This window comes from Lissotriton vulgaris, chromosome 6 (genome assembly GCF_964263255.1).
Source record: "Lissotriton vulgaris chromosome 6, aLisVul1.2, whole genome shotgun sequence".
Lineage (NCBI taxonomy): Eukaryota > Metazoa > Chordata > Amphibia > Caudata > Salamandridae > Lissotriton > Lissotriton vulgaris.
In genome coordinates, this window is record NC_141694.1 from 1545256499 (window position 1) to 1545283902 (window position 27404).

General features: G+C 48.8%; 1 protein-coding gene across 2 annotated transcripts in view; it reads right to left on the bottom strand.

Annotated features, from left to right (window-relative positions):
• Positions 1 to 27404, bottom strand: part of TASP1 (taspase 1) — an 834089-nt gene that overhangs the window by 94342 nt on the left and 712343 nt on the right. For both annotated transcript variants that reach the window (XM_086927723.1, XM_086927724.1), the window contains exon 12: positions 26787 to 26897. In XM_086927723.1, the coding sequence (XP_086783849.1) occupies positions 26787 to 26897 (111 nt within the window). The remainder of the gene's footprint in view (positions 1 to 26786; positions 26898 to 27404) is intronic.

The following is a 27404-nucleotide window of genomic DNA, read 5'->3' on the forward strand; positions in this document are numbered from 1 at the left end:
ATGAAGTGAGACGGCGCCGCTGGAGAGTCGCCTGATCCCACTACGCAGAGGCTGGGGAACCTCGACGCAGGACCGGCGAGGCAGCAGCGGACGACATGGCAAATTGGTGGTGAGCAGGAGAGACGCCGTTGTAAGCCAGCGCTGTGAGCGGGGGGAATGAAGCGCGGCCAGACCTGACCTGAAAGCGGCACGTCCGCCTCCGGACGGGCGCCCCGTCGAAAGGACCCTGCCCACCAGCACCGCTGCCGCCAGAAACACGCGAGCCTCTCACATCAGCAAAGCCCCGAACCATGCGCTGCGGACTGAGACCCAAGAGGAGGTGCTGAACGGCGGCCCACTCGGCGACATCTGAGACCACCCCGACCCCCGAGGCATGAGCAGTGGTGGACCCCTGACAGGACGCCCACAACAGTGCGGCAGGTGAGGGGGTGAGGCGACCAGAGGGGCAAGCGTGCACCGTATACCCCCATAACAGGAAAGGTCTGGGGTACCTAGGCTGCTCACGAGGCCGGGGACGACCCATCCCGCATTGCCAGCCGGGGGCGCTAGTGGAGGACAACAGAGGTCACCCCGAACCCAGCATAGCTCTCCCCCCCGGAGGGTCCCCCACCTGAGACGCGACCCCGCTGGACAGTTGGGCCAATAAGAGGGCATACCGCCAGCGGCGGAGGGAGTAGGAGACGCGGGAACGGAGGACGCCCCCAAAGTGGCTCTGGGACCACTCCGTCGCTGCCGCCATTGGACTGTCAGCCGAGGCGCCGGTACAATCTCGCCACATCTCGGCCCCACACTCCACGAGGCGCCCCAATCACTGGGAGGCCCTCCCATCCAACACCTGTGAGGTCCGACCGGATTGACATTGGGAGGAGACCCAAATACTAGTGGAGCCCAATCGGACCTTAACACTCTGCAAATCGGGCAACGCCCGTGCCCACCACCCGGGGGGTGCCAAGGCTGTGGGGACCCCCTCGCCTCCCACGATGGGTCGCCAAACAGCACCAACCATGCAAGGCGCAGACTCACAGAGACCGCAAAGTCAAGCACAGTCACAGTCAACACAACGGGACGAACAGGACAAGATGGACCCCACGTCCAGAAAACTGGACCAGGTGCTGGCAGCGATAGAACACTCCAGAGTAACGATGGAACAAAAATTTGACTCTTTAGCTACGGACCTTAATCTTCTCCGGGATGACCATAAGAAATTGTCGGACAAAGTATCTCAGGGGGAACAGGAATTACAGACGCTCCAACCGCAGGTGAACAACATCATCGTGACATCACGGACCTCCAATCTAGGCTCAAAACCCTGGAATAATAAGCGGACGACTTGGAAGGGCACTCCCGAAGGTGCAACATCCACGTCATGAACCTGCTGGAGGGGGCGGAGGGGGTGGACCCCGTACAATACATCACAGGCTGGATCGCGTCCTTCACACCAGCCACGGTTCTGACCCCCTTCTTCTCGGTGGAATGGGCGCACCGAGTCCCAGCACGCAAACCGAAGCCGGGCCTGCCCCCGAGGCCGTTCCTGCTGAAACTCCTCCACTTCAGAGACAGGAATGCAATCCTTCGAGCGGCCAGAACACACGGGAGACTACAAGTGGAAGATAAACAAGTCATGCTCTTCCCCGACTACTCCCAGGCAGTACAGCAGCAAAGAGCCACCTTTCAAGCGGTAAAGCGGACACTCCGACAAAAGAACATTCAATATGCCCTCTTGTTCCCAGCCAAGCTCAAGGTGATCCACGAGGGCACCACACACTTCTTCACCGACCCGAAAGAAGCAGACACCTGGGCGGAACAACACACTCCGCGCCATCCGGCCCCGGCGAGCTCACAAAACAATCCGACTGGGCGGCGATCGCGAGGCCACAACTGCAAAATCACCCTGATTCAACTCAGCACCCGTTCCATCCCGCCGGGGAAGAGCTCCCCAGACCTCTCCCAGATCATAGCGGAACGTAGAAGGGCGCTCCGAGCCGCTGCGGCACTGGGCCCACCTGAGGAAGCATCGGACTTCGACAACGGACCACATCTGTTCAGCTCAGAGGAAGAAACTAGCGACGCTCAGACCTCCCGAGAAGGGTCCCAAACACCCCCGAGAGTGATACCCCAGACCTCAGACTTGCTGATGTAATAGTGGACATAAACGCAGAGTGCACCCAACATGGAAGCAGAGCCCACACCACCCCGTCTCCCCGACCCCGAGAGGCCCGGACCAGTGGAAGAAAATTTTAGACTGGCAGATGGACCCCGAACGCAGTTAGATGGCCGTCACCCTGCCCTGGACATACCTGGTGATCAACACGATGCTCAAGGGGACACTTCCACGGTCACTCAACTCCTCTTTGGTAGTGGAGCCGGCGGCGTCGAAGAGGAAACCCAGCCACCACCCTTCAACAACGGATTAACGTACTTACATGCGATAGGTCCCCCTAGTTGGGAATGTTTCCCGAAGTTACGATTTCTTTCCCCTGTATGCTATTATCTTCCTAGTCACAGAGCACTCAATTGACACGATGGTGTGGACTCGAGACGGGGGTCGCTGGGCCGGCGGGGGTCGGGGCCTGGGGGGGTGGAGGGGGGGGGGGGGGGGGGAGTTGGGACAGGTGGTCGCGAATCCCTCACATGACACATCCACATCATGACACCCACGACGCCACACTCGGACCTTAAAGTCATAACACTAAATGTCAGGGGGATGCACATAGCAACTAAACGATACTCCATCTACGCCTACATCAAACGGCAACAAGCGCAGGTGGCCCTTCTACAGGAGACTCACCTGACGGACCTAGAGGTCGGTCGCCTTCAACGCAAATGGCGGGGACTCATATGTGCTACGAAATACTCCGCCTTCGCGAGAGGCGCGCTTGTGTGGGTCAGGCCCGGAGTGCCGTTCAAAGAACTAACCAGGCTAGTAGATAGAAACGGACGATATGCCCTTATTAGTGGCCTACTGGAAGGCCAGCCTATCCTGCTCGGTAGCATCTATGCCCCCAACACAAAGCAGCACCGATACTGGGATGAGCTCACAGGAATCCTAGCCCGCTACACTGTGATCCCCTGGCTATTAGGAGGGGACTACAATTGTGTGTTAGATTTACTCCTCGACAGATCGCACCCCCGCGAAGTTCCCCGGCGCACAAACAAACCGAGAGTTTCCGCAACTGTGTGAGTCGCTGGGCATTGATAGACACCTGGAGAGCACATCATCCAACAACCAATCTATATTCCTTCCACTCTATCCCACACGACTTCAGGGTGCGCCTGGGCAGATTCCTATGCTCCTCTACGCTTTTACCAACAATACAACACACTGACTACCTCGGACGCACGATATCTGACCACGACGCACACGTGCTAACACTGCGATGGCGGCCCCCCCACCCCTCGGTCCCCACGTAGCGACTCCCCCAGGAATGCCTCACTGACCAAGCATTTTGCCACACACACGGGGACTTCATAACTGCGCACTTCCAACGCAACGCGGGCACTGCCTCCTCTAGAGGCTTAGAATGGGACACATACAAGGTCACCGCGCGCGGACACTCCATCCAACAGATAGTGGGGGTAAGAAGAACACTGGAAAGGGCACTGAGTGAAGCGGAACTGACCCTGGCAGGATTATCTCGCTATTTGGACCAGGGTAGGGCCACTCCAGATCAGATAGGGGCGGCGAAGCTGACCTACGCGGAAACGCTCCGGGACCTACGGAAATATAACTTCCGTAAATAGGTGACCCGCATGCACAGGGAGGGTAACAGGGCGGGCCCTCCTAGTATGGATGGCCAGACAGGACACACATTCGCAACTCATCACGGAGCTGATGGATGAAACAGGCAGACTCCACTACACTCAAGCTGACATCCTTAGCATCTTTCGCACCTACTACACAGACATATACCGCAACCCCACGCTGACGCCACATGACGCACTACAACACTTCCTAGGTATCCACAGGCTTCCCGCCATATCCCCAGAAGATCAAAGAGACTTGGAGACTAAAATCACAGTGACAGAGATCAAGCGTGCCATAGGGTCCCTCGCCCGAAATAAATTGCCGGGGGTTGACGGACTCCAGCTGGAGTACTATAGCAAATAAAAAACCCAGATAGTGCCCCATCTCGCACTCACGTACGAGGAGGCCAGATCAAAAGGGATCCTACCTGCATCGTTTCGGGAATCCATCATGGTCACATTTTTGAGACCGCATAGGAACCCCACGCATCCTTCCTCATACAGGGCCATTACACTCCTAAACGCGGACTGTAAAATCCTGGTAAAAATATTAGCTGACCGCTACAGTCCACTCATACCCACATTAATCCACTCCGACCAATGCGGATTCGTGCCCGGACGTAACACTTCGCACAATCTAAGAAGGCTCTTCCACATCCAAGACAGTGCGTGTGAGAGGTACCCCAGAGCAGCGTGCTTAATATTTGACCTTGAAAAGGCGTTTGATACACTGATGTGGTCCCACCTGTTGGCGGTTCTCCAATCACTGAATTACGGCCAGACCCTGTTTGCATACAGGCGGCTCCAATACAGGGGACTCACCTTCAGGGTGAGGATCGGTAAACTAATCTTAGCCCCCTTCCCGATTGAAAGGGGCACAAGGCAAGGGTGCCCGCTCTCTCCCCTCCTGTCCGCACTAGCGATCGAACCCATGGCCATACGACTACGGGGCGAGGGTGCTGAGTGGGGGATACCGATAGCGGAGACGGCGCACTGTGTTTCCTTGTACGCAGATGACCTGTTGATCAGCATCTGCGACGTAACTAGAGATCTCACCGCAATCTGGGACATCCTACAAGTCTTCTGCACTATCTCAGGACTCAAAGTCAATTGGGAGAAGTCGACCGTCTACCTGCTCAGCCCCCATTTAGCTCCACATACGGTGACGCTAGGCCCGCAATCGTTACATTGGAACGGAGCGCCCCCCTGATACTTGGGAGTGCGACTGTACCAATCCCCGGTGGACCTGTATGAAGGCTACCACCGCAAGGCGCTGTCTGCGTTGCGATCGGCGGTGGCCTTCTGGAAAACACTACCCCTAGCGCCCATCGGCCGGGTAGCATTAGCAAAGATGATAATGGTGCCCAGACTACTTTATAACTTCGCCAACTTACCGGTGATCCCACCCAAATCTTTTTTCCGGGAGCTAGACACACTGCTGACAACACTCATATGGGGCGACGGCCGGCATAGAGTAGCGCTCAGTAAACTGCAGTTACCCACCACAGAGGGCCGCCTAGGAGCCCCATCCTTTGAATCGTATTTTTTAGCGGCGTAACTGCAATGGTTGTCCCACTGGACAGCAGAGCACCATGTCATGGAAACTACTACAGACACAGGCAAGATACCTCTCCCGGTCATCAGACGTATGATTCTACCAGGCACCAAACCATCCCGCACACACCCACTTTAGGTATCTATAGCACGGAAGTGCATGATGCGCATTCACTGACTCTCCAAAGGTGCACCTCTCTACTCTCCGTTATTCCTGCTGGTGGGTCTCCCCCAGGGGGAACATCACTTCACCACCAGGTGTTTACAAACCTGGACCAATCAAGGTGTAACGGAGGTGGCAGAGTTGATCCAGGACCGGCAACTACGCACATACGACCAGATGATGGAGTGGTATGACCTCCCGCGAGGCCAATTCCTCACACATAGACAACTCCTGGAGAACACATGACCGCTTTGGGACTTGCGAGACGGGGAACCACCCACGCACCCAGTGCTCCATACGATACTTAGAATGGGCTCCGGCAGACATCTCATAACATGGCACTATAAAGCCACCAGGGAACTAGCAAACGTCCCCCTGGAGACCCTATGACAGACCTGGGAGGATGACGTGGGCAAGGTGTTGCACGGCGCGGAATGGAAGCGCGCCCTGGAATACACCAAAAAAGTGTCCAGAAACGCGAGATTTAAAAACATACAATTTAACATCCTCCACCGAGCCTACCTCACGCCGGATAAATTACAACGATACTACCCGGACACCCAATTTCTATGTCTGCGTTGCGGCCTGCCTGCAGCACCTTTCAAACATATAATTTGGGATTGCCCTACCCTGGGCCAATACTGGGCCAGAATACACCAGACTCTCCGCACGTTGGTCAATCTACCACAAATAGACTCTTGGGAGATTAGCGCGTTAGGGACTTACAACAGAAAGAAGTCGGAGAAGCTGCAATGGAGGTTCGCCTCCTTTGCACTCTTGTTGGCAAAAAGAGGTATTGCCCTGCACTGGAGGGCCCCCTCGGGCCCCCCGGAAGCAGCCTGGATAGGAGCAGTATGCAAATGGGGAGCAGCGGAAGAGGAGCTCTTACGAGAAGAGGAAGTGAAAGGAATGCGAAAGAACCCCATCTCTCTAGAATGGTCAACAACCCCGGTAGTCATACCAGACCCGTCTCCCCCTCACACCCAGACCTCCCCGAGACACCCCTCGCAGCTACCAGACCCTTGAACCCCCCACGTGTGGAGCGAGGAAGAGCGACTGCAGGCCTCCCCCGCTACTGGTTTGTTCCGTCCCCGATGGCTGGTACGCCCCCCCACTAGCACCCTCCGCGCACCGTGCTCGCTGACCCAGACTAATGAGCCACACGCATCCAACACTGCATGATACACTAGGAGAAGAATCCCCCACAAGTTCAAGACCTCCCCATAGTTTCAGACCGGTAGTTCCAAGACCGGTACACGTTTTCTTTTTTCTTCTCCTCACCAGGACTCATCACGGGATTACAGGCGAAAGCCGATGCACACGGGAACGACACCCACATAAACCTCTCCTGACACGCCATTAAGCGAAAACGGAATCCAGGGCCCTTGTATTGTCCACACAAAATTTCCCATTACATGCTTATGGTCCCATTGGTTGTGGCCGAGTCAGGCGAGGTTACAGCCACATGTCACATGAAGATCACTGTATGTACTTCTATGCTTGGTTACAATACCCTCTAATTGTGTAAAAATGTGTAACAACCTTGTGCCTTACCCCCTTCGGGGGGCGTGATATGAGAAATTTCAATAAAAAGATTTAAACAAAAAAAAAACTTAACTGCAGCTACCCCAGCCCTACACTGATAGAGTTTGGCAGGCCAAGTTAGTAAAGAAAGAAACGTTCCCCAGATAATGTACAAACACGCACACACAATAATTTATACCAGCTTCTCCACTGTCCCATCTCCCACCAAACACCTGTTGTATTGAGTTATTTGTAATTAAGTACAATGTTCTCCTGAGACAATAATACCGCAAGGGCCACTCCCATCTTCTTTTCAAACGGCAACTCTCAGTCTCTCAATAAACCAAGATACGAAATCAAGCAGTGGATCAAGAACGTTCTTTTATTGTCATTAATTTCTTTGTAAACTGCGGGCGTGTGCAGGGGACTGTTGTACAACGTTACTTAGGCCGGAACAAAAAAATGAGGTAGCAACCCTAAATTTTCTTTAAAAACAAATCAGAAAGCTGATCACATAGCAGAAGAAAAAAAATAACTATGGACACAAACCTGATCAAATAACTACTCTGCAAAGGCAAAAAATATTTTAGAGTGGTTGGTTGACTGAACAACATGCATAGAGAAGTCCATAGAGCATTTTCCCCAAATAACCAATTTGCACTCTCTTCAAGATGTGCGACGGAAGTCTTCGAGTGACGTATCATAGGAGGCTGCCAACAGAGATCCACCATTTAAGAAGTAATATTCATTATAGCAACATCAAAGATGCTCCAAGCTGTATAATGGCAAAAGCGTCGTGGATAATCGCTCTTAAAGGGTCGACCCCACCGGCTGTTTAAGGAAGCCAGTTATAACTGTGTGAGACCCCTACATACATTAAGCGTGTAGGCAGACAGAGCCAAATATACAGAAAGAAATATAGAAATGTAGGAGCCGGGTGAGTATGGCAGGGGTGACCTAACGAAAACATCTTGAAAGCAATCAGAATATGGTAGGCTAAGATAAAGCCATCAGGGTCGGGTTCTACGTACGAGAACAACAGGAGCAGGTAGAACAAGGTCCATTGAGTGGCCTGTCAATGCATGAGTCCCCTAAGGAAAGCATTTTAGCGGTACACTAAAGAGCACTGTCCAACTAAGTAACACATTAAGAAGTTGAGTGTCGTAGAGGCTCAGACGCTACTGAAAAAGTGTGGTGATTGATTCAATGGCATGTCGGCACTGGCATCGTGTGGAGATTAATTTGTTGCCACTGCAGTTAACATTTAGCAGAAATGATTATAAGGATTATCAATAGGGGTTGTATTTTCAGAGAAACAAAACAAGACCTACCTTGTGTAGATTAGCATTAAGCAGAGAGTAGTGCCCAATATCATTGAATTGGTTCTAACACTGGCAATACTGACAGGAAAATTGACCAAGGGGCTGGCCTGTTACTATTGGAGCAAGGTCAAGACTAATTTGCATACGACTGGGTACAAACTAAGGTGGCATAATGTGCAAAGTAACAATAGCCTGGGATGCAGCCGGAGTAATTACCACTGGCTGACATTTATTCGAGCACTCCAACCATTAGCTAAAATGTTAATACAATTAAGACAGATCAGAAGCCTCTAGACTAGAGTGAGAACCTACAAGACTTAGGTGCTCAGAGTCTTTCCATCCTATGCGCACAGCCACCTATCCCACAGCGGTGTCCAATGCAAACAAACAAGTGGGGCATCACAAAGTGTGCTTATTTTTTGTTAAAAGCCAACAATCAATTTATCCTACCTGAGAGGGTCACCTCAAGACAGTGATTTGCAGCGTTGCACACTGGAGAAATATTCAGGTAGAGAGCTCCAGATACACACCTAGAGGCGTGGAAAGAAAGGAACAGATGCCAGCATGTGGGAGTGACCCATATATATGCTCAGCATTTCTGGAGCTGAGTCAGTGTGGAGCCGCCTTCCGGCGTACAGAGGTACTGCTGAAAGGTTTCCGGATACAGGCTGACGCCTGGGAAATATTCAAAAGGTGAGGAATCTGTGGCTATAAGTCTCTATTAGAAACAACTGTGCCAAAAGGGAATAAGAATGTCAAATTTTGCACCACTAGGAATCCTGTCCATACTAATATAATAAAGAGAGAGCCCAAACCTTTGAGGCGGGTAATCTCAGGAACCACAGCACCAATCACAACACCCAATACAGCGTTGGAAAGGGCAGTTGCAGCAGAAGGACATAGGCTATGCAGACGCCCACCATATACACTTAAAAGGTAAAAGAACCGTGCCAGCAAAGTAGTCCCTTGTGGGCGTGTCTGCGTTGTGCTGTGGGCGTGACAAATGCTGGGGGCGTGTGGTACGTTCCGCCCTTCATGCCATGTCTCATATTGTGTGCTAATCCCACCCTGCTCCCTTTAACCCCTTCGATGCTGATGACGGAGCGGTTCCGTCATCAGCATCGGTTGGGCTGTGCTGATGACGGAACCGCTCCGTCATCAGTACAGCCCTGGGGGAGAGCGCTGGCGCTCCCCCCCCTGTGCAGCGATCTTGGGGTTTTTTGCTGGGGTGGCATCGGAAGACTTTCCGCTGCCACCCCCTGGCCCCCCCACGCTTCCTGGTGACGTCAGCGCGCACAGCGCGCGCCGACGTCATCAGGAAGCGCTGGACGCGCTGGAAGCCATTTGTTTCCAGCGCGTCCAGGAACAAGGTCGGTGTTTGGTGCTCCGGTGGGGCGGGGGGGCCATTTCTCGGTGCCTTGAGGCATCAGGGGGGAGGAAACACTGTTTCCTCTCCCCTGATGTCCCGATGCTGGGCATTACTGGTTCAGGATCGCGCACAGCGTCGCGATCCTGCACCAGTAATGCCCCCACTAGACACCAGGGATGTTTTTTGTTGGAAAGGAAGCGACCCCTTGGGCAAGGGTCGCTTCCAGGGGGAATTATGTTATAATTCAGACTTTTCTGCCCCCCCTGGGTCGACATCGCTCGTTTTAGCGAGCGATCTCGACCCAGGGGGGGCAGAAAAGCCCACTAGACACCAGGGATTGTTTACGTTACGTTTACGTATGAAAAGGAAGCGACCCCTTGGGCAAGGGTCGCTTCCAGGGGCAAATATTTTGAAATTCAGACTTTTCTGCCCCCCCTGGGTCGACATCGCTCGTTTTAGCGAGCGATCTCGACCCAGGGGGGGCAGAAAAGCCCACTAGACACCAGGGATTTATGTATAATTGTAAAGGAAGCGACCCCTTGGGGAAGGGTCGCTTCCAGGGGCAATATTTTTATAATTCAGACTTTTCTGCCCCCCCTGGGTCGACATCGCTCGTTTTAGCGAGCGATCTCGACCCAGGGGGGGCAGAAAAGCCCACTAGACACCAGGGATTTATGTATAATTGTAAAGGAAGCGACCCCTTGGGGAAGGGTCGCTTCCAGGGGCAATATTTTTATATATCAGACTTTTCTGCCCCCCCTGGGTCGACATTGCTCGTTTTAGCGAGCGATCTCGACCCAGGGGGGGGCAGAAAAGCCCACTAGACACCAGGGATTTATGTATAATTGTAAAGGAAGCGACCCCTTGGGCAAGGGTCGCTTCCAGGGGCAGTTATTTTGTCATTCAGACTTTTCTGCCCCCCCTGGGTCGACATCGCTCGTTTTAGCGAGCGATCTCGACCCAGGGGGGGCAGAAAAGCCCACTAGACACCATGGATTTATGTATAGTTGTAAAGGAAGCGACCCCTTGGGGAAGGGTCGCTTCCTAGGGCCATCATTTTTCAATGCAGACTTTTCTGCCCCCCCCTGGGTGCAGATCGCCCATGTTAGTGCGTTATCTGGACCCAGGGGGGGCAGAAAAGCCCACTAGACACCAGGGATTTATTTCTAATTGTAAAGGAAGCGACCCCCTTGGGGAAGGGTCGCTTCCTAGTGGCCCATAATTTTTTGTAGACTTGTCTGCCCCCCCCTGGGGGCAGATCACCCATTTTTTGGGCCACATCTGGACCCAGGGGGGGTAGAAAAGCCCACTAGACACCAGGGATTTTAGTATATTTATAACGGAAGCGACCCCTTGGGCAAGGGTCGCTTCCAGGGGTTTATAATGATTTATAATCTTCCCCCCTTGGGGACAGACACCCCATTTGTGACATACCCTGTGACATAGCCTGTTGTAATGTGTGTTGTTTTTTTTTCTCTTTAGAGTGTTGCAGTGTGCGGTTCCGTTACTGGTTGTTCTGCTGTTTCTGTAGTTGTATGTGTTTGGTAAGAGACCTCTTTTTTGTTCAATTGTACTGTGATTGTATTTTTTTGAAAAGTGTGTAGTAAAATACGAGTATGTTTGGTTTCTGATTGTAAAACATGTTTTGCATTTGTTTTTGATGTGTCCTTCTGTAGATGTAAGTGTGTTTTTTTCTTCTTTCTAGTGGGATATCGTTGCCCCTTTGCTGTGTCTTTGCAGAGTAGGTGCTGGTGAGTGTAGTTGTGTCTTGTAAGTGAATTGTATATATTTTCTAAATTAGTTTTTTTTTTGGAAAAGGCTTACATTTTTCATCTTACTTTGCGCAGTGTTGGGGTTGTTGTTGTTTGTGCAGACTCCTTTATTTGTAAGGATAATGGCTAGCCGCCGGATTACTGCTCAGCAAGTTGTTGGATTGCTTTTTGATTCTTCCTCTGACCATGGTCCAGAGTCTGACTCTGATTCTGAACCAGAGGTGGGAGGTGAAGATTCAGGTAGTGAGTTTTCTCTACACATGGCTTCATCTGATGATGAAGACACTCTGAGTGCTGATGAAGCTACTTTTGGTGTGGATGATGTGCCTGTGGTTGCGGAGGACATTGCTGCGCCTGTGGTTGCAGAGGACATTGTTGTGTCTGTGGTTGCGGAGGACATTCCTGTGCCAATAGTGCGGCAAGAGACATCTGGGCTGCAGCCTGGGGTTGCTAGTATTCCTGTTGGTGCAGTAAGACGAGAGGCAGCTGGGCGGCAGCCTGCGGCTGCAAGACTTGATGTTGAAAGTTCTGACCTCTGGGTTGCACCAGGCATGGTGCAGCCGGCATTGCCTGAATTTACTGGTGTTCCAGGGTGTAGGGTGAACACAGAAAACTTTTTGCCTATTGATTTTTTCAAGTTGTTTATGGATGATGTGTTTGTGGCAGAGATTGTAGAGCAGACTAATTTGTATGCTGAAAATTTTTTGAGGGTGAACAGTGCCAGCCTTAAGCCCCACGCTAGAGCTACCCGGTGGACTCCCACAAATTTGGAGGAGATGAAAAAGTTTTTGGGTTTAACTTTTTTGATGGGCTTGCTTAGGAAACCATCAATGGCTTCATATTGGTCTACTAGTCCCTTGATGGCTACAGCTATATTTCCGGCAGTCATGAGTCGTGATCGGTATTTGCTTCTGCTTCGGATGATGCATTTTGTTGACAATAGTCTTGCTTTGCCACGAGATCACCCTGATTGTGACCGTCTTTTCAAGATTCGGCCTGTCATTGATCATTTCGTTGATCGATTTTCTGAGATCTTTTATCCTGGGAAAGAAATTGCAGTGGACGAGTCTTTGCTGTTGTTCAAAGGTCGCTTGGTATTTCGGCAATACATTCCTAGTAAGAGGGCACGCTATGGAATCAAACTGTATATGCTGTGTGACAGTGAGACTGGATATGTCTCTAATTTCAGGGTGTACACTGGTAAGGAATCCAGGATTAACCCCCCTGGTTGTCCGTCGACTTTTGGAGTGACTGAGAAAATTGTGTGGGAACTTGGTCGTGGATTGTTTAACAAAGGCCATCATTTGTATGTCGATAACTTCTACACTGGTGTGCGGTTGTTCAGGGAATTGGGCAAAGTGGACACTGTTGCTTGTGGCACAATCCGCTCAAACCGTAAAGGTTTCCCAAAAGAACTTGTGTGTCAGAAGCTTGCTCGGGGACAGTGTAGTGCATTGCGTTGTGAGGAGCTTCTAGCTGTGAAGTTTTCAGACAGGAGAGATGTCTACATGTTGACTACAATACATGATGAAAGCACTGAACCGGTGACTGTTTGGGGTCAGGTTGCAGAAGTGCGCAAACCTGTGTGCATAATGCACTACAATAAGTACATGGGTGGTGTTGACAGAGTAGACCAGAGGTTGGAACCGTATGCTGCTCTTCGTAAGGCTTACATTTGGTACAAGAAGTTGGCTATCCATCTTTTCCACTTGGCAACCTTTAATGCTTTTGTTGTGTTCCAGAAATCATGTCCCCAGTCAAAGATTACTTTTGAAAAGTTTCAGGAGTCTGTAATAGGCAGCCTTGTTTTAGTTGAACAGGCAAGTGTTCCTAGAGTTGGAGTGGTGGAGGATATTGCCAGATTGAAAGATCGCCATTTTCCTGGTCAAATTCCTCCTACAACCTCAAAAGACTTTCCCAGTCGGAGATGTAGAGTCTGTTGGCGAAGAGGTTTGCGGAAGGAGGTTCGTATGTACTGCCCTGACTGCCCTTCAAACCCCGGGCTGTGTGTACCTGCTTGTTATAGATTGTACCACACGCAAAAGAATTTTTGGGAGTATCAATGAGTGGTAAAGTGAACTGGTTGGTCTTATTGTTCAGTTTCAAAGTTTGCATTTGTGTAGTCTTTTTAGTGTAGTTGTTGAGTTAGTAGATTTGTATCAATTTGCAATTTGTTTTTGTTTTTCTTTCATTTTCAAAAAAAACTAAAGTATGATGTTGGTTTGCGTGTAGTGTCCTTGTCTGACGGTGTGCATGGTTTGGCGCTTGGCTGCCGGTGTCTGTGGACTGGTGCTTGTCTGGCGGTGTGCGTGGTCTGGTGTTTTGTTGGCCGTGTGCGTGCTCTTGCGCTTGCCTGGTGTTGTGTTTGGATTTGTCCTTGGCTGGTGGTGTGCGTGGAGTGGCGCTTGGCTGGTAGTGTGCGTGGAGTGGCGCTTGGCTGGTGGTGTGCGTGGAGTGATACTTGGCTGTCTGTGCACGAAGTGGTGCTTGGCTGGCGGTGTGTGTGGAGTGGTGCTTGGCTGGTGGTGTGTGTGGAGTGGCGCTTGGCTGGTGGTGTGCATGGAGTGCTACTTGGCTGGCGGTGTGCATGGTCCGGTGCTTGGATGGTGGTGCGCGTGGAGTGGCGCTTGGCTGGCGGTGTGTGTGGAGTGGTACTTGGCTGTCTGTGCACGGAGGGGTGCTTGGCTGGCGTTGTGTGTGGAGTGCCGCTTGGCTTGCAGTGTGCGTGGTGTGTTGCTTGGCTGGTGGTGTGTGTGGAGTGGTACTTGGCTGTCGGTGTGCGCTGAGTGGTGTTTGGCTAGTGGTGTGCATGGTCTGGTGCTTGGGTGGTGGTGTCGGTGGACTGGCGCTCGGCTGGCGGTGTGTGAGTAGTTACTTTGGTCACTACACACACTGCTAGGTGAGTGACACTCCACGCAGTCCATCATTTTGTGTTGTTGAAATGTCAGAAATGTGGGCGTGTGAAAGTGATGGGCCCTTGAATGGCGCTGTCTGCTTGTGTGAGTGTTGAAATGTGATGGGTCCGCGGCTGGCGGTGTGAATGTTTTGTATGTGTCACACGTACGAAAGGTGTATGAATGGCCTGTAAAGAGGTTGGTGCCTTGACGTGGCTTTACAGCTCACGAGCTGTGAGTCAGTGGTTCAGTTTATCATACTTTCAATTATACGCAGTGTATTTCATTTTTTTGAAATTACTTGCAAATACAATTGTATGTACAGAATCATCACTCACCCTCGTGCCAAATCCAACCAGAATGTGTGTGTGCTTGCGGATTTGATGGCTGTGCAGTAATGTTTGTCTTTTATCTCTTTCTGAAGTAGGGTGTACCTTGTCCCTTATTGTGATTGTTGTAATGTGTTGCTGTTCTTTCCGGATGGTGTCAATGGTCTGGTTTGTATCAGGTATGAAAGGCGCGTGAATGGCCTGTAAAACGGTTGGTGCCTTGTCGTGGCTTTACAGCTCACGAGTCGCGAGTCACTGGTTCGGTTTTTATGCATTTATTTATTGACAGAGCATTTCATTTTTTGAAATATCTTGTTAATTAAATTTTATGTACTGAACCATCACTCGCCCTCGTGCCAAATCCAACCTGTATGTGTGTGTCTTTGAGGAATAGTTAGCCGTGCCTTGAATGTTTGACTTTTGAGTAACTCTGTTACGGTGTACATTATAGCCATAAATAACTTACTAAAATTAGTTATTATTGTTAAACCATGGAAGTATATGGTCATGTCTTTCTGGTGAATTCTATTGTTGATTTTTATCCAGAATCTCCTGCAAACTTGAAATTGTCTGTCACAATTTCCTTGAATCACACGCTCTCACATTGAAAACTTAATTCTCCACCGTACAATTTGAACCGTTTCCTGTTGCAGCCACTATGCCTACCCACGCAAGTGAGGTACCATTTTTATCGGGAGACCTGGGGGAACGCTGGGTGGGAGGAAATTTGTGTGAGCCCAGTGATGCCACGCTTTCCCATGCAAAAAAGTTTGACAAAAAAGGATTTTTTTAAGCTAAAATTGAGGTTTGCAAGGGATTCTGGGTAAAGGAACGTTGGAGGATCCACGCAAGCCATACCTCCTTGGAAGCCCCCGGGTGTCTACTTTTCAGAAATGTGTGGGTTTGGTAGGTTTCCCTAAATGGCCGTCTCGCACGGGGCCAAAAACCCAGGTAACCCCTCTTGCAAAAGCTGGTGGGATTGACATTCAATACCACCAGCTTTTGAAAGAGGGGTTACCTGGGTTTTTGGCCCCTTGCGAGACGGCCATGTAGGAAAACCTACCAAACCCACACATTTATGAAAAGTAGACACCCGGGGGCTTCCAAGGAGGTATGGTTTGCGTGGATCCTCCAACGTTCCTTTACCCAGAATCCCTTGCAAACCTCAATTTTTGCAGAAAAAGTCAGTTTTTTCACACTTTTTTTGTGTGGGAAAGCGTGGCGTCACTGGGCTCACACAAATTTCCTCCCACCCAACGTTCCCCCAGGTCTCCCGATAAAAATGGTACCTCACTTGCGTGGGTAGGCATAGTGGCTGCGAAAGGAAATGGTTCAAATTGTACGGTGGTGAATTTACAATACCAAATTGCAAAACAACCTTGATTTTGGGGGGGGGGCACCTGAGTTTTTGGCCCGGGGCTCGGTGGTATTCTTTGGAAAGTACAAAACCCAAACAGTTCTGAAAAGTAGACCCCCGGGGGAGTCCAGGGAGGTATGGCATGCGTGGGTCCCCAAACGTTTTCCTACCAAGAACACCCTGCAAACCTTAAAATTAGGTAAAATAATCACTTTTTCAAACTTTTTTGCGTGGAATCACTGTGCCGGCAAAAATGTCCTACCACCCAGCGCACCCCTTGTTCTCCCGAGTAAAAGGATACCTCACTTGTATGGGTGCCCCAAAGCAGAACAGGCCAAAAACGAATGTTGAAAAAAATAGTATTTCAGTGTAACAAATTAAGCCCCCCTGCCTTAGTCACAGGCCTTTGGCCCACCCACACAAGTGAGGTATCATTTTACTCGGGAGAACAAGGGGAACGCAGGGTGGTAGGACATTTGTGCCGACACGGCGATCCCACGCAAAAATGTATGGAAAACTGTTTTTTTAACCTAAATTTGTGGTTTGCAGGGATTTCTGGGTAGGAAAACATTGGGGGACCCACGCATGCCATACCTCCCTGGACTCCCCCGGGTGTCTAGTTTTCAGAACTGTTTGGGTTTGGTAGTTTCCAAAGATGGCCGCCGAGCCCCGGTCCAAAAACTCAGTCCCCCCCCCAAAAAAAAGAAGGTAATCTTGCTATTGGTTATTGTAATGTCTCCACCGTACGATTTGGACCGTTTCCTGTTGCAGCCACTATGCCTACCCACGCAAGTGAGGTACCATTTTTATCGGGAGACCTGGGGGAACGCTGGGTGGGAGGAAATTTGTGTGAGCCCAGTGACGCCACGCTTTCCCACACAAAAAAAGTGTGTAAAAACTGATTTTTCCATCAAACATTGAGGTTTGCAAGGGATTCTGGGTAAAGGAACGTTGGAGGATCCACGCAAGCCATACCTCCTTGGAAGCCCCCGGGTGTCTACTTTTCAGAAATGTGTGGGTTTGGTAGGTTTCCCTAGATGGCCGTCTCGCACGGGGCCAAAAACCCAGGTACCCCCTCTTTCAAAAGCTGGTGGGATTGAATGTCAATCCCACCAGCTTTTGAAAGAGGGGTTACCTGGGTTTTTGGCCCCGTGCGAGACGGCCATGTAGGAAAACCTACCAAACCCAAACATTTCTGAAAAGTAGACACCCGGGGGCTTCCAAGGAGGTATGGCTTGCGTGGATCCTCCAACGTTCCTTTACCCAGAATCCCTTGCAAACCTCAATGTTTGATGGAAAAATCAGTTTTTACACACTTTTTTTGTGTGGGAAAGCGTGGCGTCACTGGGCTCACACAAATTTCCTCCCACCCAGCGTTCCCCCAGGTCTCCCGATAAAAATGGTACCTCACTTGCGTGGGTAGGCATAGTGGCTGCAACAGGAAACGGTCCAAATCGTACGGTGGAGACATTACAATAACCAATAGCAAGATTACCTTCTTTTTTTTGGGGGGGGGACTGAGTTTTTGGACCGGGGCTCGGCGGCCATCTTTGGAAACTACCAAACCCAAACAGTTCTGAAAACTAGACACCCGGGGGAGTCCAGGGAGGTATGGCATGCGTGGGTCCCCCAATGTTTTCCTACCCAGAAATCCCTGCAAACCACAAATTTAGGTTAAAAAAACAGTTTTCCATACATTTTTGCGTGGGATCGCCGTGTCGGCACAAATGTCCTACCACCCTGCGTTCCCCTTGTTCTCCCGAGTAAAATGATACCTCACTTGTGTGGGTGGGCCAAAGGCCTGTGACTAAGGCAGGGGGGCTTAATTTGTTACACTGAAATACTACTTTTTTCAACATTCGTTTTTGGCCTGTTCTGCTTTGGGGCACCCACACAAGTGAGGTATCCTTTTACTCGGGAGAACAAGGGGAGCGCTGGGTGGTAGGACATTTTTGCCGGCACGGTGATTCCACGCAAAAAAGTTTGAAAAAGTGAATATTTTACCTAATTTTAAGGTTTGCAAGGTGTTCTGGGTAGGAAAACGTTCGGGGACCCACGCATGCCATACCTCCCTGGACTCCCCCGGGGGTCTACTTTTCAGAACTGTTTGGGTTTTGTACTTTCCAAAGAATACCACCGAGCCCCGGGCCAAAAACTCAGGTGCCCCCCCCCCAAAATCAAGGTTGTTTTGCAATTTGGTATTGTAAATTCACCACCGTACAATTTGAACCATTTCCTTTCGCAGCCACTATGCCTACCCAGGCAAGTGAGGTACCATTTTTCTCGGGAGACCTGGGGGAACGCTGGGTGGGAGGAAATTTGTGTGAGCCCAGTGACGCCACGCTTTCCCACGCATAAAAAGTGTGAAAAAACTGACTTTTTCTGCAAAAATTGAGGTTTGCAAGGGATTCTGGGTAAAGGAACGTTGGAGGATCCACGCAAGCCATACCTCCTTGGAAGCCCCCGGGTGTCTACTTTTCAGAAATGTGTGGGTTTGGTAGGTTTTCCTACATGGCCGTCTCGCACGGGGCCAAAAACCCAGGTAACCCCTCTTTCAAAAGCTGGTGGGATTGACATTCAATCCCACCAGCTTTTGAAAGAGGGGGTACCTGGGTTTTTGGCCCCGTGCGAGACGGCCATCTAGGGAAACCTACCAAACCCACACGTTTCTGAAAAGTAGACACCCGGGGGCTTCCAAGGAGGTATGGCTTGCGTGGATCCTCCAACGTTCCTTTACCCAGAATCCCTTGCAAACCTCAATGTTTGATGGAAAAATCAGTTTTTACACACTTTTTTTGTGTGGGAAAGCGTGGCGTCACTGGGCTCACACAAATTTCCTCCCACCCAGCGTTCCCCCAGGTCTCCCGATAAAAATGGTACCTCACTTGCGTGGGTAGGCATAGTGGCTGCAACAGGAAACGGTCCAAATCGTACGGTGGAGACATTACAATAACCAATAGCAAGATTACCTTCTTTTTTTTGGGGGGGGGACTGAGTTTTTGGACCGGGGCTCGGCGGGCATCTTTGGAAACTACCAAACCCAAACAGTTCTGAAAACTAGACACCCGGGGGAGTCCAGGGAGGTATGGCATGCGTGGGTCCCCCAATGTTTTCCTACCCAGAAATCCCTGCAAACCACAAATTTAGGTTAAAAAAACAGTTTTCCATACATTTTTGCGTGGGATCGCCGTGTCGGCACAAATGTCCTACCACCCTGCGTTCCCCTTGTTCTCCCGAGTAAAATGATACCTCACTTGTGTGGGTGGGCCAAAGGCCTGTGACTAAGGCAGGGGGGCTTAATTTGTTACACTGAAATACTACTTTTTTCAACATTCGTTTTTGGCCTGTTCTGCTTTGGGGCACCCACACAAGTGAGGTATCCTTTTACTCGGGAGAACAAGGGGAGCGCTGGGTGGTAGGACATTTTTGCCGGCACGGTGATTCCACGCAAAAAAGTTTGAAAAAGTGAATATTTTACCTAATTTTAAGGTTTGCAAGGTGTTCTGGGTAGGAAAACGTTCGGGGACCCACGCATGCCATACCTCCCTGGACTCCCCCGGGGGTCTACTTTTCAGAACTGTTTGGGTTTTGTACTTTCCAAAGAATACCACCGAGCCCCGGGCCAAAAACTCAGGTGCCCCCCCCCCAAAATCAAGGTTGTTTTGCAATTTGGTATTGTAAATTCACCACCGTACAATTTGAACCATTTCCTTTCGCAGCCACTATGCCTACCCAGGCAAGTGAGGTACCATTTTTCTCGGGAGACCTGGGGGAACGCTGGGTGGGTGGAAATTTGTTGATCCACGCAGATTCCGGAACTTTCCACCACAGAAATGTGAGGAAAATGCGTTTTTTTTTCCAATTTCTTAGCTTTGCAAGGGATTCTGGGTAAGAGAACCTGGGGGTAGGCAGTCGAGTGACCCCATCCTGAATTCCCCTGGGTGTCTACTTTTCAAAAATGTATAGGTTTGCTAGGTTTCCCTAGGTGCCGGCAGAGCTAGGGTTCAAAAACAAAAGGTAGTCTCTTTGCCCAAAACGTGCACAATTTCACTGAAAAATTGAGTTGTGACCACGTTGCGTTTTGCACTGTTTCCTGTCGCAGCCACTATGCCTACCCAGGCAAGTGAGGTACCATTTTTCTCGGGAGACCTGGGGGAACGCTGGGTGGGTGGAAATTTGTTGATCCACGCAGATTCCGGAACTTTCCACCACAGAAATGTGAGGAAAATGCGGTTTTTTTTCCAATTTCTTAGCTTTGCAAGGGATTCTGGGTAAGAGAACCTGGGGGTAGGCAGACGAGTGACCCCATCCTGAATTCCCCTGGGTGTCTACTTTTCAAAAATGTATAGGTTTGCTAGGTTTCCCTAGGTGCCGGCAGAGCTAGGGTTCAAAAACAAAAGGTAGTCTCTTTCCCCAAAACGTGCACAATTTCACTGAAAAATTGAGTTGTGACCACGTTGCGTTTTGCACTGTTTCCTGTCGCAGCCACTATGCCTACCCAGGCAAGTGAGGTACCATTTTTCTCGGGAGACCTGGGGGAACGCTGGGTGGGTGGAAATTTGTTGATCCACGCAGATTCCGGAACTTTCCACCACAGAAATGTGAGGAAAATGCGTTTTTTTTTCCAATTTCTTAGCTTTGCAAGGGATTCTGGGTAAGAGAACCTGGGGGTAGGCAGACAAGTGACCCCATCCTGAATTCCCCTGGGTGTCTACTTTTCAAAAATGTATAGGTTTGCTAGGTTTCCCTAGGTGCCGGCAGAGCTAGGGTTCAAAAACAAAAGGTAGTCTCTTTCCCCAAAACGTGCACAATTTCACTGAAAAATTGAGTTGTGACCACGTTGCTTTTTGCACTGTTTCCTGTCGCAGCCACTATGCCTACCCAGGCAAGTGAGGTACCATTTTTCTCGGGAGACCTGGGGGAACGCTGGGTGGGTGGAAATTTGTTGATCCACGCAGATTCCGGAACTTTCCACCACAGAAATGTGAGGAAAATGCGTTTTTTTTTCCAATTTCTTAGCTTTGCAAGGGATTCTGGGTAAGAGAACCTGGGGGTAGGCAGTCGAGTGACCCCATCCTGAATTCCCCTGGGTGTCTACTTTTCAAAAATGTATAGGTTTGCTAGGTTTCCCTAGGTGCCGGCAGAGCTAGGGTTCAAAAACAAAAGGTAGTCTCTTTGCCCAAAACGTGCACAATTTCACTGAAAAATTGAGTTGTGACCACGTTGCGTTTTGCACTGTTTCCTGTCGCAGCCACTATGCCTACCCAGGCAAGTGAGGTACCATTTTTCTCGGGAGACCTGGGGGAACGCTGGGTGGGTGGAAATTTGTTGATCCACGCAGATTCCGGAACTTTCCACCACAGAAATGTGAGGAACATGCGTTTTTTTTCTCCAATTTCTTAGCTTTGCAAGGGATTCTGGGTAAGAGAACCTGGGGGTAGGCAGACGAGTGACCCCATCCTGAATTCCCCTGGGTGTCTACTTTTCAAAAATGTATAGGTTTGCTAGGTTTCCCTAGGTGCCGGCAGAGCTAGGGTTCAAAAACAAAAGGTAGTCTCTTTCCCCAAAACGTGCACAATTTCACTGAAAAATTGAGTTGTGACCACGTTGCGTTTTGCACTGTTTCCTGTCGCAGCCACTATGCCTACCCAGGCAAGTGAGGTACCATTTTTCTCGGGAGACCTGGGGGAACGCTGGGTGGGTGGAAATTTGTTGATCCACGCAGATTCCGGAACTTTCCACCACAGAAATGTGAGGAAAATGCGGTTTTTTTTCCAATTTCTTAGCTTTGCAAGGGATTCTGGGTAAGAGAACCTGGGGGTAGGCAGTCGAGTGACCCCATCCTGAATTCCCCTGGGTGTCTACTTTTCAAAAATGTATAGATTTGCTAGGTTTCCCTAGGTGCCGGCAGAGCTAGGGTTCAAAAACAAAAGGTAGTCTCTTTCCCCAAAACGTGCACAATTTCACTGAAAAATTGAGTTGTGACCACGTTGCTTTTTGCACTGTTTCCTGTCGCAGCCACTATGCCTACCCAGGCAAGTGAGGTACCATTTTTCTCGGGAGACCTGGGGGAACGCTGGGTGGGTGGAAATTTGTTGATGCACGCAGATTCCGGAACTTTCCACCACAGAAATGTGAGGAAAATGCGTTTTTTTTTCCAATTTCTTAGCTTTGCAAGGGATTCTGGGTAAGAGAACCTGGGGGTAGGCAGTCGAGTGACCCCATCCTGAATTCCCCTGGGTGTCTACTTTTCAAAAATGTATAGGTTTGCTAGGTTTCCCTAGGTGCCGGCAGAGCTAGGGTTCAAAAACAAAAGGTAGTCTCTTTGCCCAAAACGTGCACAATTTCACTGAAAAATTGAGTTGTGACCACGTTGCGTTTTGCACTGTTTCCTGTCGCAGCCACTATGCCTACCCAGGCAAGTGAGGTACCATTTTTCTCGGGAGACCTGGGGGAACGCTGGGTGGGTGGAAATTTGTTGATCCACGCAGATTCCGGAACTTTCCACCACAGAAATGTGAGGAAAATGCGTTTTTTTTTCCAATTTCTTAGCTTTGCAAGGGATTCTGGGTAAGAGAACCTGGGGGTAGGCAGACGAGTGACCCCATCCTGAATTCCCCTGGGTGTCTTCTTTTCAAAAATGTATAGGTTTGCTAGGTTTCCCTAGGTGCCGGCAGAGCTAGGGTTCAAAAACAAAAGGTAGTCTCTTTGCCCAAAACGTGCACAATTTCACTGAAAAATTGAGTTGTGACCACGTTGCGTTTTGCACTGTTTCCTGTCGCAGCCACTATGCCTACCCAGGCAAGTGAGGTACCATTTTTCTCGGGAGACCTGGGGGAACGCTGGGTGGGTGGAAATTTGTTGATCCACGCAGATTCCGGAACTTTCCACCACAGAAATGTGAGGAAAATGCGTTTTTTTTTCCAATTTCTTAGCTTTGCAAGGGATTCTGGGTAAGAGAACCTGGGGGTAGGCAGTCGAGTGACCCCATCCTGAATTCCCCTGGGTGTCTACTTTTCAAAAATGTATAGATTTGCTAGGTTTCCCTAGGTGCCGGCAGAGCTAGGGTTCAAAAACAAAAGGTAGTCTCTTTGCCCAAAACGTGCACAATTTCACTGAAAAATTGAGTTGTGACCACGTTGCGTTTTGCACTGTTTCCTGTCGCAGCCACTATGCCTACCCAGGCAAGTGAGGTACCATTTTTCTCGGGAGACCTGGGGGAATGCTGGGTGGGTGGAAATTTGTTGATCCACGCAGATTCCGGAACTTTCCACCACAGAAATGTGAGGAAAATGCGTTTTTTTTCCCAATTTCTTAGCTTTGCAAGGGATTCTGGGTAAGAGAACCTGGGGGTAGGTAGTCGAGTGACCCCATCCTGAATTCCCCTGGGTGTCTACTTTTCAAAAATGTATAGGTTTGCTAGGTTTCCCTAGGTGCTGGCAGAGCTAGGGCTCAAAAACAAAAGGTAGTCTCTTTGTCCAAAGAGCGCAAGATTTCACTGGGAAATTGAGGTGCGACCACGTTGCGTTTTGCGCTGTTTCGTGTCGCAGCCACTATGCCTACCCACGCAAGTGAGGTACCATTGTTTTCGGGAGACCTGGGGGAACACTGGGTGGGTGGAAATTTGTTGATCCAAGCAGATTCCAGAACTTTCCTCCACAGAAATGTGAGGAAAATGTGTTTTTTTTGTCAAATTCGTAGGTTTGCAAGGGATTCTGGGTAACAAGACCTGGTGGTAGGCAGTCAAGTCACCCCATCCTGAATTCCCCTGGGTGTCTACTTTTCAAAAATGTATAGGTTTGCTAGGTTTCCCTAGGTGCCGGCAGAGCTAGGGTGCAAAAACTACAGGTAGGCACTTTGCTAAAAAAGGGTCAATATGTAACTGCAAAATTTAGGTGTCACCACTTTGCATTTTGCGCCGTTTCCTGTCGCAGGCACAAGGGCGACCCACACAAGTGAGGTACCGTTTTTATCGGGAGACTTGGGGTAATTCAGATTTGTAAATCAACTGTTATTACCAATTGAGCTTTTGCGCATTTCTCCCTTTCAATGAAAGACATTGTGTAACAAAAAAATAATTTTGAAAAATGACCAATAATTCTCATGCTAGTATGAGTATTCCCAATTTTGAAAATTAGCAATAATATACTGTTTCTGAACTCTATATTTTGTACCCAATTCAGAAATACATAGGTGTCTTTCATACAGATTTTTCCATGTATACATTTTCCAAGACAAAGTGCTCGATACCCAGTAAATGAAAAAATACCATTGCAAGTTGCTGCTCAGTTTTTGGATCTGGGTTCGTCGGGTTCTTGGTGAAACTACAAGTCCTATATATCCCCACAACCAGGAAGGTCTAACGGATGTAACGGTATATTGCTTTCTAAGAGCTGTCAAAACTAGAAAAAGTTATAGGTGAAAACGTTGAGACAAAAGGCTGTTTTTTTCAACAAATTTTCAATTATTCCAATATTTAACTGTTAGTTTCTATAAAGAAACCTTCATGGATTTAGACAAATGACCCCTTTCTGAATTCAGAATTTTGTCTACTTTTTGAAAATGTACAGCTTTCTAGGATCCATTATTGCTTTCAAACTCATTTCTACCATTAACTGGAAGGAGGTGGAAAGCTCTAAAAATAGCAAAAATAGGCTATGTCCCAGAAAAATGCCAAAACTGTGTGAAAAATGTCGGTTCTCTGACAAAAGACTGTCATTTCCTAAAAGCTGAGAAAATGGAGATTTCAGCCCCACAAACCCTTTTTTGATAACATTTTCAGGGAAAAACCCAGAGGCTTTCATTTGCAGCCCATTTTTCCCATTTTTCTGAAAAAAACAAAAAAATCACTATATTTTGGTTAATTTCTGGGACCCCTCCAAGGTAATCCACAAACCCTGGGCACCTTTAGAATCCACATGATGTTGGAAGAAAAGGACGCAAATTTGGCGTGGATACCTTATGTGGTCAAAAAGTTACAAGGGCCTAAGCGCGCACTACCCCAAATCGCCAAAAAAGGGCTTAGCACAGGAGGGGAAAAGGCCTAGCAGCGAAGGGGTTAAATACCCCTGCACCCCATAATCATAACCCACCCTTACTCCTTAAAATACCCCAGCACCCTTAAACACTAACCCATCTTAACCCTATAAATATACCCTGTACCCCAAAACCCAAACCTATCCCTAAACCCTAAAAACACTCCTGTACCCCAAAACCCAAACCTAGCCCTGAACCCTATAAATACCCCTCAACCTCAAAACCCAAACCTAACCCTGAACCCTAAAAATACCCTTGTACCCCAAAACCCAAACCTAGCCCTGAACCCTAAAAATACCACTGTAACCCAAACCTACCCCTGAACCCTAAAATACCCCTGTACCCCAAAACCCAAACCTAGCCCTGAACCCTTAAAATACCCCTGTACCCCAAAACCCAAACCTACCCCTGAACCCTAAAAATACCCATGTACCCAAAAACCCAAACCTAGCCCTGAACCCTAAAAATACCCCTATACCCCAAAACCCAAACCTAACCCTGAAACCTAAAAATACCCCTGTACCCCAGAAACCATACCTATCCCTAAACCCTAAAACTACCCCTGTACCCCATAACCCAAAACTATATCTGAACCCTTAAAATACCCAAACACCCCAAAACATATACCTCAGTACCCCAAAACATATACCCCTATACCCATACTTACCATATCCAAACATTAAAAAAAACATGCTTTTACCATTCATGCATTTACAACGAATTTCGTTGTAAATGTATGCGTGGTAAAAGCATATAAAATGTAATGCCATGCGTTATAATGGCTTTGTGGAGTCATGGTACTTTCGTAATGAAAGAATGCGGAGTGATGGTATGCGGAAAGAAAGTTGCGGAATAATGAGTGTTTACCCTCCCCCGGTAAGTACATTGGTGGCACGGCGGCCCTCATCTCCAGCAACATATTTTTTCACCACTGATGGCCAGAACCGACATACACTTTTAGACACACCTCCCGCCACAAGTTCTAGAATTGCGAACTTTAGAGCTGGGGAGCTACGATCGAATCTCTGCATCAGCTCAACATCCTGTGATTCCAGGCAAATCGCTTTGTCTCCCCGTGCCTACCACAAATGAATGTGTTCTTCTGTGATGTAAATTGTGCTCATGCCATGTTGTCGAGTTCACGCTATATAATATTGCAAGGAAAAATAAAGTAGGGAAACTCTAGTTCACACACTACTGAACGCGCACTCTTAAGTGCATCAGCAGTGCACTGTGAATCGGAGCGTTTCACAGGCCTGTCACAGATAAGAAATGCTATCAAAAAGAAATCCTACAAAACAATATACTACTGGCCGACAGCAATTCATACCCGGACAACGTCGGGACGGGCTGCTAGTATCATATAAAACTGTGTTACAAATCTTATGTTATGATTGGGGATTGGTTCTGCAGTATATGCTTGTACCACGGAGGTTGGTTTATGCAGCTCATGTCAATATGTCAAAGGATTACTTCTATAGACCATATGAAAGATTGCAGCTGCAACAATCATTAATTAGTACACTGAAACAAAGGGAAGTATACAACACTCTCACAAAAAGAATGTTACAATTCTACCACAATACATCTGCAGTTAACGACACATTGCACATTTTGCTTGCTTATAGCATGCACGTGCAAAGGTTATATAATCTGGTTATATCAAGCGACAAGAAAATAATCTGATAAAATTCAAAGAAACAGAAAATCTAAACTTCTTACCTAACAGGGCCTGCTTGTCTGATGAGGATTCTTGGTCCGTTAAACACTTGCAAGATCGAAGGACAATCACCCCTCCGAGAACACCATCCTCACTTGCTAGAAAAGGTGAACCTGCACCAAACATAAAGCAGTTTTTAAAATGTAGTTTAGGTTTTGTCTCAAGGAGATATAACAAGCATTGATATTGTATCCATTTTTTTCAAAATTGTCCTTTAAGCAAGTAACACAATTTGAATGACTCAATAGCATTAACAAAATCATGGAGAGGAAATACATTAGGCGTGCATGTTAAAGACACCGTTTAGAAGATACCCAGTCACTTTCACAAGTTAATTCCTACGAATGTAGAAAAATTAATCCTGAGGTCCCCTGGTATAGCACTGAGCACATTGCGCGTGTGTAGGGAAAGACTGATTTATAAGCGTCTTTCCAAATATGCAGTTCTGGGGAGATTCCCTAGATGCCGGGACCAGTAGGTCTCCATTTTTCTAATATTTCCCAGCATTTTTCTCTCTTCCCATTTTGAGTTCTGTCCACTATCTGTGCAAGTTCATCTCGAAAACGGGTAAGGAAAAAAGGATCCACTTGGAAATCAGGCAGAGAGGAATTCCATGAGGT